The 12,361-nt window shown below is 38.2% G+C and overlaps 1 protein-coding gene across 2 annotated transcripts; it reads left to right on the forward strand.

Annotated features, from left to right (window-relative positions):
* The first annotated feature begins 54 nt into the window (after window positions 1–54).
* Window positions 55–11,031, forward strand: LOC136276825 (uncharacterized). 2 transcript variants are annotated; one of them, XM_066168812.1, is made up of 14 exons: window positions 55–187; window positions 497–584; window positions 1,100–1,173; window positions 1,938–1,988; window positions 2,761–2,809; window positions 3,157–3,252; window positions 3,591–3,677; window positions 3,987–4,152; window positions 4,541–6,921; window positions 7,292–7,337; window positions 7,489–7,668; window positions 7,953–8,189; window positions 8,515–8,592; window positions 9,432–11,031. In XM_066168812.1, the coding sequence occupies exons 2-14, from the start codon at window positions 540–542 to the stop codon at window positions 9,623–9,625; spliced, it is 3,684 nt and encodes a 1,227-aa protein (XP_066024909.1). In that variant the 5' UTR covers window positions 55–187; window positions 497–539; the 3' UTR covers window positions 9,626–11,031. The 2 variants fall into 2 exon arrangements, with proteins under 2 accessions (XP_066024909.1, XP_066024910.1); XM_066168813.1 differs by lacking the exons at window positions 55–187; window positions 497–584; window positions 1,100–1,173; ... (1 more) ...; window positions 2,761–2,809; window positions 3,157–3,252 and having other exon boundaries at window positions 3,605–3,677; window positions 3,994–4,152.
* The last annotated feature ends 1,330 nt before the right edge of the window (window positions 11,032–12,361 follow it).

A 12,361-nucleotide genomic window follows, 5' to 3' on the forward strand; every position in this document is an offset into this window, starting at 1 on the left:
GAGATTTATCAAGATGTTCAGGCGTTTTTAATAGAGGCTGCCATCATGACGTATGTAAAGCGTGACATTGTACTGTTGTAGTGCTAGGGCTTTTTGCTTCTTTAGTGAGTTTGTTATCTTCAAAGGGCAATATTTCAAGCACGTTGATCTCTTACCTGGCTTGTCCTGTGAACATCCATTTGTGAAGGTAAATAGGTAATTACAAGAGAATATAATTATATTGTCATGGTAACTAACGTGACGAAGTGCATTAAAGGAAAGTTCTTGTATCTCCATTGGCTGTATATACGGAGGCGATCGGATTATATTTCAAACATTACCATAGTTCGCAAGGTCTTTTAAAATAAAGATTTGAAGGAACAGTTGCTCATGTCACTTTTTCTTGATAGAGGACTTAATAAATTGGTGTTTATCAAGCTAATTCTCAACTTTTTGTTCAGAAATAGAAACATTGACAGGCTGACAGGCAACTGTGCTTGCCTTTTATGTTTTGCAGGAGTTTACAACACAGGAATATTGTGACATTACTTGGAGTGTCTATGGCCGAAAACCCTTTTTACCTTGTGACAGAGTTTTGTGGCAAGGTAAGCGTTTCCGCGCCATGTGAAAACTTGCTTTTGATCGAAAAGTTGCAGGTCATTTCAATTGAACTTTCAGCAACATGTCCACAACAGTGAAAAATCAACAGACTTCGGGAATTTAATGTCTTTTAAGTGTGCACCGAGTTTTGTAAAGTTGTACTGATGTAATATGTATTGATCCATATTTCCTCGAGTCAGTTCTAAACTTGAAGAATATCGATAACATTGTTGCGAGACTTAAATTAAAAAAGTGTCAATGCATGGAGATAGACGTCCGTCAATGATTAATCTGCGTGTTTGGAGAGTGGAAAGTTTGATGGTACTTGACTGTATAATGATAAAGAGAGGTCCAATATAATGTTTGTGAAAGGATGAAATGTGCTATTGGGCCAAAAGCCGTACAGAGTCGGCTTTCCAGTCAGTTAATTGAGGTCTATTTCATTTGATTATATTACTTATCATTTTTGGATTGGTATTCCCTTTCAAATTATGGTAAATATTTTCTACCTTTTTTCTAGGGAAATTTATTAGAGTTCTTGTCGAAAACAGGCCCGGGTACAATCCAAGAAGATGATCTCGTGAGACTTGCTGGGTAAGGAAATTGACCTCACTAAACATTTATTGAGAGGCTAGATTCAATTTTTTTCTTTTTTTTTTTATCTTTACTATCCATGGTTATTCCAAATGTTACGAGCAAATAATTTGATTAAAAGGCGTATTTTCCTGTGTGAAGGATCAAATCAAGGGGTGGTGTGTCTGCAACCGTACTTATAGCGTTATTTTTGTTTGTTTTTGTTTTGTTTTTCTTATTTTTTTTCGAAAAAATGTCTCTTTTCGAAAAGAACGAAAGATTCTTTGCGGTGAGCAATGCAGCTGTTTACTCCTTACTCGTTCTCTGTATGTCTTGCTCTGAAAGCTTGCTTGAAACAAAAAAAACACAAGCGAACAAAACCTATTTTGGGGAAGTGATTCATGACAACTCAAATTGAAGAAAAAGAGAGACCACTAAGCAACCTTTATTCTGTATGCGTTAACCTTTTCACCCCCAAGATCTCATCAGTAATTCTCCTTATTATTTGCCATGCAATTCTTATGATATTAGTTTGGAGAATTTTAGGCATTGGATCGACTAAAAATCCCCTTATCGCTATTTTTCTCTATTCTCATCACTTTTCTGCTAAATATTGGATTGAAAATGTAAGGAGAAATTCTCTCTTGGTCACTCATGCGAGTGAAAGTGTTAAACGGCGAAAAAGTTGCACGTGAAAGCGGTCCAATGATAAGTTTCAATTAAAATGATTTCTTACTTAGCTTTTTTGCATCGAAATTAACTTGTAAAAACGTTCCGTTCCACAGGGATGTAGCCGATGGTATGAGGTATTTACAATCCAAAGATGTGGTTCACAGGTAAAATTTCTTGCAACCAACAAGTGGAACACTGAGGTATAAAATAACGACACATGATGACAAATTTTGGGGAGCTTGGATTTTTAGTTGAAAGATTCATAAGAGACACGATTGAATCGTACCCGTATTTTGATCGGTTCTCACTTGTGATCTATTGGGGGATAGACGTATAGATGACGTCACCATTAGCAGCATTTTTTTCTTGGTATCGTGGGTCTGTACGGTAATAAATCACAGAAGACGTCAAAATGAGATAAAAACATTAGTGACCAACTCAGCGGCGCCTGTGTGCCACCTTGTTGTTCTTGCCACATTTTGACCTAATCTGTGATCCATTACTGAAAAGACGCACCGCAGCACGGAATCAAACGAACCGAGTGCATTTCGGGATTTATGAGCATAAGTGATATTTTGAAAACCTATCAAAACATCACAAGTGGCCTTCAACACCAAATGTTTTTGATTTATTGCACCCTTAAAAAAACTCTCCTAACGAACACTATGCTGTCTTTAAATTGATCATTTAAGAAACTTAAAGTAGAAATGGTGCGATACGCAAACGATATCTTCGAGAAGAGAAAGTGCTTAGAAACATTACGAATCGTATCACTAGTAATGTAACCTTGAGAGCTATTGATAAAAATTCTGAGGTAAAAAAGGGTATTTTTTTTCTTTTGCTCGGAGTGAAATGAACTGGGATATGCTCTCAATATTTGCGGCTCTTTTTATCCTAACTATCACCTCTTTTCATATTTATATATTTTCCCTCCAGGGCGTTAATGGCGAGGAATATTCTGATCGATGAAGATGGAACAGCAAAAGTAAGGTTCTTCATGAATATAGCTAACATGGAGCTATACTGTTATATAAGATGAGGAAATAGCTTGACTTCCCCAGCTGTCATCTATTCTGTGATAAGGTTAAGAGAGTGAAACATTATTCAGACTCCACAACTTACTTTTAAACGTCAGATCGCGGAAGTTGTCTTCTGCCCACAGAGGCTTTGAGAACTATGGTTTATTTGCTTTCTGTAATCTAACAGCTTCAAACTGACTAGCTCAGACGATGCCTTTTAAAAAATTGCGAAGCCGAGTGTGGGTCACTTTTCAAGAATTCCTGCATGTGCACGGATGCCATCAGTGTTTTGTCGTCTTTCTCTCTTTGTTAGGTGTCAGAGTTTGGACTCGCACAGGTACCATCTTCAAGCTCTGAGCGGAAAACTACTTCTGACAAGTGGACAGCTCCAGAGGCAATCAGATGGGAGGTACGGCGTACTTTACGATGAATTGCACAAGTAGTACAATTTAAAGAATATACAAAGATACAAATGTTCTTAATCAATAATTTTGTTGTTGTCTTTGTTGTTATTTTTTTCATATTTCATTTTTATTTGCATTAATTAAAACTCTTTGGTATAGATGGATATTTTTTCGTCTGTCGAGGAGAAAAGTTTCATAACATGTTTGCTACCGGACTTTAGGTCATACGTAACAATTATCCTTTCGAGGAACGTGCTGTATATACAAAGCGCGCACATCATAACTGTAAACCAGGTTTCGGCGAATAATTGGTCCAGATTTGTTGGTTTGGTTTTATCTACAGATATTTTCCTCCCGGTCCGATGTATGGAGTTATGGCGTCTTATTATGGGTGCTTTTTTCATTTGGTGAAAATCCGTATTCCGACCTGGTTAGTGTTGAGTTTGATTAATTTCAGATTACGTAGCTGGTAACGTTAAAACTTTTGATTTCGAATCGTGTAGTTTATTCTCATTTGCATTTCAATTGACTTTATAAAACCCCAATATGACGAAACAAGAAAGAAAAGCTATGCCATTCTTGTAAGTTCAAAGTTAAAAGCTCAAAGTCCAAACAGTTCAAATAAATAGACAAATGAGAGGTTTACTGTTGTATTTTTTTACTCTGGATTTATTTGGAAAGTAAAAATTGGAATGAAAGTATTTCAACATGGTTGCTTCTAATTGGGGTCTGGTTTAAGCCCGCAGATCATTTAGTCGACGAGATCGAAAGAGGATATCGAATGGAATGTCCTAAAGGATGTAATACCGTCATCTATGATATGATGAGCAACTGCTGGGATATTGATCCAAAGGGACGTCCAAATTTCAAAGAGATTTGTAAATTATTGGCTGATTTTTATTACGGTTAGTATTCTCATGTATTATAACTGTGCCATAAATTTTTCCACTGAAATCTCTTTTGCAATGAAAAATCTTTTCGGATAAGCGTTTAAGATTATTTTTTTTCATTTTTGTTTAGCAGTTGGTCTGTAATAAGTCATTTGTTTGAGATTTATTGAGCGTATTTACCATTTCATCAACGCTTTCTTCAGATGTCGTGTCAAGTTTGATGTTTTGTTCCCCACTCGCTGCTTTGTGGTTCACGAAGTTCTTTATAACTTTGTTGCCAATACATTTGATCGATTGAGTTTTGTTATTGTAAGAATTTATGGGTATTTGTCAGTGTCTTACCGAATTAAGGTAACATTGTAACTGGAATAAAGTGGGGCTATTGTCTTATTCATATAAATAGACGAGGTGCCTCAAGAGATTCGTGCACGAGGACGTTTGGCTTTAAGAGCATACAAAAAGGCCTTGTCAGAGGGGAGGACATGTATCAAACGCGTGCCAATCATGTTAATTGGACAGGACCGCTCCGGAAAAACCAGCTTGGCAAAATCTCTCAAAGGAGAGCGATTCAATCCAGAGGAGGATAGCACCGTAGGCATAGACGTTGATCCTTCTCATTTCAAAGTGTCAACTGAGATTTGGAAACCAGGAGAGAAAGACGAACAACGAAATGTTGAGAGGGCATGGTCTTATGAGCATCATGCAGCGCGCTTGGTCGTCCAACATCTGAGTGAGAAAAAAAGTGCTCCCAAAGAAGAGAGTCTAGAATCTGATGAATCCGAACTTGTGCCGGTGGAATCAGTCGAGGTAAGCGTAAGCGAAGCTATCGTTTCAACATCGTGTGCACGAGATGAGAATATGGTAGATAGCTGTTCACAATCAGAAGAGGACTTATATCCCATCCCCGCAGCTTCAGTAGCATCTAATACATCCAGCCACGACTCTGTTTCCAACTCTGTGCCTGAGGATTCACTTGTGGGTTCGGATTCCATCTCTATTTCACAAGATCACACAATCAGCGATCAAAGCCCTGCTGGCGATATTCAAACTGTGCCAGATGATGTTGCAAGTTTAGTTGAGGTTTTCTTGCGCGAAGATAAGGACTTAGAACGCGAAGAGGATATATACTCCGTTTTGTGGGATTTTGGCGGACAGACAGTTTACTATACTACACACCCACTCTTCCTTACGTCGAGAGCAATATACCTTTTGGTGAATGACCTCAGCCGGCCCCTGCACGATAAAGCCAAATCAGTTATGAAACAAGGAATGTTCACGAAATTACAGGACAGCTTTCGTTTGAAAACGAATGCCGATTATCTTGATTTTTGGATGTCATCTGTTGCGTCTCTCGCCATTCAGGACGAAAGTCATTCTAAAAAGACGAAATCTGACTTGTTGCCTGAACTTCCACCGGTATTTTTAGTGTGCACTCACGCTGACAAACCTTGTGATGGAGGAGATCCTCGTGAGCTGGGCCGGATGGTATTTGGTCACCTACAGACCAAACCCTACAAGACGCACCTACATGATGTCTTTATTGTGGATAATACCAAGTCTGGCCATGAACTGGAATGTCCAGAAGTCTTGCGCTTGCGCCAGGAAATACGTACCGTCGCCAAGGAGCTACCCCACATGAAAGAAGCAGTGCCAATCAAGTGGCTCAAGTTTGAAAAAGAAATGCAAGCCAAGAAAGATGAGGGTAACAAGTGGATTTCCCTTGAAGAGACAAAAGAAGTTGCTCGGGAGGTGTGTAACGTTTTTGACGAAGAAGAATTTATAACTTTACTAAATTTTTTGCATGATCAAAGAGTTTTAATACACTTTGATGAGACTCCAGAGCTGAGTAAAATGGTAGTCTTGGACACTCAGTGGTTGATCAATGTTTTTAAGGAGGTTATTACCATTCGGCCCTTTGACAGCAAGGAGAAAAAATTCAAAGAGCTCTGGTTTAGGCTTGAAAAAGAAGGAGTCTTGGAGGAACCTCTTTTAGAACATGTTTGGGGTCCTTTATATCGCGAAGAGGATACTTGCCAAAGTCTCATTGCTATCATGGAGAAGTTCAGTTTACTTTGCTCTTGGCCTTCTTCGGATGGCTCACGTGGTAAGCAGTACCTAGTGCCTTCCATGTTAATGTCACACCCACCAGATGAAATAATGGAGCTGATTGAATCTGCAGAAATTCCCTCTCTTTTTCTTAAATTTGAGACTGGACAAGTTCCACCTGGCCTGTTTCCCCGACTAGTGCTGCAGTTTTTACAATGGTGCAAACAAGAATGTTCCAGCCCAGAGCACCCTCAGCTATACCACAATTTTGTCAGAATTTACCATTCTGAAGAAGTAAATTGCTCCGTAATCCTTCTGTGCCATATGTCATCAATTGAAGTCATTGTTCATAGAGGCAATGGCGGTGACGAGGTGGCCCACTGTTCTATGTCTGCGAGTAGTTCGCTTGTAAATAATAACCATGACACCTTTGCTTGTGCAGTACTTAGGCAACTCAAATTGATGCTTGAGTCCATGCGAGGGGAATTCTGTTGGCTACAGAATATGAAATATGAAGTGAGTTTCTTGTGCCCTGTTTGTTGTGAAGGAGGTGTCGTCAGCTACTGCCGCACACATCTTTTAAAAGGCTGCAAGCAAGAAGAATGCTTGCACTTCTGGCCCGAGTCAGAGTTTTGCAGCGGAAAGAAGATCATAGGTTGCACCAGATCTGCAGTTGCTAAGATGAACAGGGTGTTGGTGAAAGACTTCGAGCCTTGGTTTTCTCCTATGAGAAATCAGGTAAATAATTGTAGATAACATGTGACCGTTTTCGGAGGTGACTTCCTTTTTGTAAAGATTAACAGAAAACTTGGAAACGTTGTATTTGTCATCAAAAGATGAGATGAGACCACGAACGCTTACTGAAAGCGGCAGAAGTCGGGTCCATAGAGATGATAAAGGCACTTGTGGTTGGGTTCAGTTGCAACAGTTAGAGATCTGAAATATGCTATGTTTCCTTAAAGTAAGCCAAGTAATCACCCTATCACACTTGCCTAAGGTAACTATTGTATTGAATATCAAGCAAAAAGTTTCCTCATTAAACGTACAACAGTTCAGAAATGTTGCATTTCCATGATGATGTTTCATTATCCTTCTTTCTTTCCAACAGCTGACTATTGATAAATGTGATGGCGGAAACTTAGCGTCAGTTGAAGGTAACATTACTGTATAAGTTTTTTGGTGGTTCTCTCTAGATAACGGAAAGAGAAAAAAATTCATTTTGTTTGAAAAATGCATTTCATTTGACATACCAGAAGAAGCAAATAGTGCATGGCTAAGAAATTGTCATCTTTTATTTGTTTTAAGACGATGAGGAAACTTTTTCTGCCGACGAGGTTCTACAAATCCGTTTAACACAACAGCGAGACGACCAAACTATTTCGCCGCAGTTAAAGGGGAGTCTGCAGCTGGAGGGAGCCTGTCCTGATACCCCGGACTTTGAGTCCAAAAGTGGTGAAATGTTGCCTAATCTAGGTAAAACTACCGGTGAGTGCATCTCATACTTCCCCTTTGGGATTTTTTTTTATATGAATATAACGGCTAAAAATATTCGCTATTTTATTCAAGCATAATACGAATAAATGATATGGAAAGGTTCTAAGCTATATTCGTGTAACTTTGCTGATATCGTGTTGGGATATTGTGTAATTACTAATGTGCTGAAAATCTTCGAAGCAGTCGTCAATAATTTCCGAAGAACGTATGCTGTGAAAACTTATATTTAATTATCATTGATTTATGACTGGTCTTTTCCTTTTGTTTTTTCTAAGCAACCACCGAAATTTGCCTACCTGATAATGTTGAACAATCCCTTCTGTCAGCGTCGTGCGACGCCAAAGAGATTGTTCATCAACTGAAGGAGAAGCTGCAATTAAACAAAGACGTTCTTGAAAGGCCAGACCATGACACTAAGAAAATAATCCGTAGTCTGGCACAGAGAGCAAAAGATTTAAAGAGGCTTGATGTCTTCGAACATTTAAGAGAGATTGCACCGGCTGGAACTGCTGGTTAGTTACTTATCTCGCGAAACCTATCTGCCATGAAACTATGGGATACGTGAGAGTGCTGCAGAAATCAAATCAAAATCACGAAGAAAACATAAACTCTTGCAAATTTTTGATTTGAAGCGGATGTTTGACCTGACGAACTACATTTTTTGAAGTCTCTTTATTATGCGTTAGCAGACTTACTAGCCGTGTCCCAAAGAAAGACTGACTAGTAGTGGGTTCAAGGTGTTTGTTTGCGCTAAAACAAATTTTCATGTATATTTCTGATGATTTTTCAACTATTTATCTTCCTATATTAACAAAAGGTTTCTTTTTCCATTATTAGGTCCTTTACTTCCTGAAAACCTTCCTGTTCAAGACATGCCAATCATTAAAGTCAGGGACCTTACAATCCGCTTATCTGGTAAGCTTTGCTATTTATTTCACAAATAGTTTTGGAAGAAATTTCTTGCAAGCACAACTATATTTTAATTCATGTGCATTTTTAATTTGAAATGTCAGTTCTAAAATTAAATTCCAAGTTTACACTTCTTTTTACAATAGACTTAATTGAAAATCTTTTATGTATCTTCAGAGGCTGTTTATCATAGTTATTCATAGGCGGACACAGTTAGTGTGTCATTTTGCTCACTTTAACTGGGTGCCATTTCACTCGCTGCCGTGCCTTTTCGCTAACTTTGACTGCTATTTATTTCACAAATAGTTTTGGAAGAAATTTCTTGCAAGCACAACTATATTTTAATTCATGTGCATTTTTAATTTGAAATGTCAGTTCTAAAATTAAATTCCAAGTTTACACTTCTTTTTACAATAGACTTAATTGAAAATCTTTTATGTATCTTCAGAGGCTGTTTATCATAGTTATTCATAGGCGGACACAGTTAGTGTGTCATTTTGCTCACTTTAACTGGGTGCCATTTCACTCGCTGCCGTGCCTTTTCGCTAACTTAAACTGCGTATTGTTCTTGTTGACGCGCACCTTTATTTTTGTCGTGCTCTTTCTACAAAGGAAAAATTTTTACGAAGTCTTGCCATCGGACACGCCGCTCTGAAGCCACCACGCACTGCCTATTGTTTAGGGTGCCATTTTACCTTGCCCGTGCGTTCACCTGATCAGGTCACATTTGGTTGAAAAAAATATTATTTATGCAATTTATAATTCTTGATACGTATTCGGAATATTGTTATAAGAACATAAAAAGAATCAAGCAAACAAACAGATAAAAAACCCCTTTGATTTAGGTGGCGATGAGTGGATGGAGCTTGCTGAAGGACTTGGACTGACTCCATCAGAGATTCGTTTTCTTGACAAGCGTACACGGAACCCAATGGTAGCAGCTTTATCTTTTATAACCAAAGAGCGCTTCGTAAGCGTGGGTGAGCTGTACGAATTGTTGAATGAACGTGACCTTCCTATGTTGGCTGATCTTTTGTAGGAGGATTGTCTGACCTCAGCGTATTGTTGATTTTAGGTAACGGTCATTCTGAGTTCTTCAAGGACCCTATATGCCTGAATGTTTGGGCTTATATCTTTGCTTCGCCCAAAAAGAAAAAAAAAACAGAAAAAAAAAACTAGGAAGTGAGGTTTAAAACCCCTCATTATTATGCTGGGGATCCGCTAGAAGGCTTTAGAACTGATACACTTGGTAATATTAGGGACTTTAGCTTTATGTATTATACTTTTGAGGAGTTTTTCGTTCGGTTCTATGCCTTGTCTGTTAGACATAGGACTGCCAACCATTTGCCCATTGCTATTCGGTCATCGTTAGTTGTACGCGAGATTAACAAAATTGAACCACTGCAAAGCGGGACTCCGCTTTGTTTATCACAGATATGATCACGGACCGAATTAGACGACACTAAGTCTTGTTGCCAAGCAATCCTAACCATTGCAATTTCCGAGAAAAATAAAGTGGATTAATTGAAAGAGGGGCTCGTTATTCTTATTTTGAAACACATTACCTCATGGAGAGGAACATTGAAAAGCTCTAAACATAGTGTCTCCAGCTTGGGATGGCAAGCCATTGCCATGGTTATTCGAATCAATTCAGTGATCGATGGATTCATTTGAGTATACCAATTTGATCGATCACACTGTCCAAGTACAATTCTACAGATTTATTAGTAAGAAATAAAGGAGTTCATCCACCAATCACATTCGAAGAAATTGTAATGGTTATAATTTGTGATATAAGGAAAACTTTCTCAAGGCTTTTTATAGAGTACTCGATATAGTAAGATTTGGGTAATGTTTGGTAAAGGACTGGTATATCCATTTAAGTAAAATGACATAGTGGAGATGGAGTATCACTGCTTTAAGAATTTCTGATTCATTTTTGTTGGCTATAAAGTTAATGAAAGGACCTAGAAGTTTCAAAGTGAATTATACTTCTTTGGAAAGTTATTGCGTCGATGAAATTCAGATTCTTACCTCGTAGTATTTCAATACAGTTAATGTCTGATGAATCTGGTGTTTTAAATGTAATGGTAAACTAATCGTATATTAGAGATACTTACTTAAGTACCAAAAGTTACATGGAGCGCGAAATTCGAGTAATGTTGTCCTCTGAGGTAATGAATGAAGCTATTCACAGATTTTTAATTAAGTAACGTTTGCATTTCAATGGTTGCACTCAGTTCTCAAAATCATGATTAAATAAGCGCTTGCCATCGGTCACAGCGGTTTACGTTTGAAAACAAACTAAGGCTTGGTTGATCTTTTAGAGAAAAAAATAATTCATTTCTTGCCTCTTTGAGGAAAGCTTTTGAGATATTACGCATATCTGAAATGAATTAGACTTTTCGATGTAGTTTCCAAAAAATAAACCTTTTGGAGTGTTTATCATTTGTGCTGTTGACTTGTTGTGGTGTGATCACCAGTATTTCCCCCGCAAAGAATCCCTTCTAACTTTATCTGAACGCTAGAGGCAGTCTGATTTCAAGGGGTTTCCGACACAGCACGCAGATTCACCAACAATAAAGGGTTGTGCTTGGAATTCCATCCTTCTGGATATGTAGTAACGTGTGAACAACTTTGTTTTCTTGGAAATCTTTTTTCAAATATATGTAAGGATTCATAAGGGATACAAGCTTATGACAGAAATGACATATACTCCAGTATTCAAGCAATCTTTGGAGTAAAGTTTCGTACGCATGGAGCTCAACACATTTTCAGCGAAGCGAAACGGATGGAACAGTAACGCAGTCAGTAACTTAGCATGTGCAAAGAAATGAAACGGACGGAGCAGTAACATGGCCAGTAACTTACGCATGCGCAAAGCGTAGTGACTATACCCTCCTTTAGATTATTGGTCTCCAATTGTTTGTGCGCTTGCATTTCAATAGTTTGTTAAATTTTAAACATTGATGACTTCCCCTTAATTTGTTGAGACTTTCTTGGGCACATTCTTGAAATCCCACAAATATTGAAAGCTACTTTTATTTACAAGAGAACTCACCCGGAAAGATAGTTTTCTCAGGTGGGCCGAAAAGCTAGATCACATAATACAAACTAATTTGAGAACAAGTGCAGCACTCGGAATCTGGATGATACGCACACGACTTGAGGTATATGTTTGTAGTTACGTCGAGTAGTCCTCCATGAAGGTTGATCAATTGTTTTTTTCAAAGATGACAACCAGAGGCGAGATTTCTCTTCGGGATATTGCTCATAAGATAACATTCTTTCGAAGCCTTGCATGTTTCATTTGTCTGAAACATTTGTTGTTGAAAACATTAGATGTAAATATCGCCAAATTATGCAATATCTGATTTTTGAGCTTCATTCGCGAATTGCCCCTAGTATAGGCAGGCTTACAGAACATGAACATGATAAAGAAACCGTTGCGTACATTAGAATTTCAATTAAAACGATAACTAAAGAGAAGATCAAAGGGCTCTTGAAGCCAGCTTATTCATGTTATGGCTTAAGTTTGTATTGATTTCTTGGACTTGTTGATTATAGGTACGGTTGACTACGGTTTATGTGAACTTTCAAGAATTATGGAATAAATTTTCTTTTATTTTTTGGTAGTTGTGTGATAACAAAACTTGTGTATTCGTCGTGATGGGAATTAGAAAAAAAGTTGTGTGGGCTGGAGGTGGGATGGGCAGGGGTCATTAGGCAGACAGTGTCCTTTTTGTCGGTGTGTGTGGGTGTGTTTGTGGGGCGG

The sequence above is a fragment of the Pocillopora verrucosa genome, chromosome 6 (genome assembly GCF_036669915.1).
Source record: "Pocillopora verrucosa isolate sample1 chromosome 6, ASM3666991v2, whole genome shotgun sequence".
Taxonomy (NCBI): domain Eukaryota; kingdom Metazoa; phylum Cnidaria; class Anthozoa; order Scleractinia; family Pocilloporidae; genus Pocillopora; species Pocillopora verrucosa.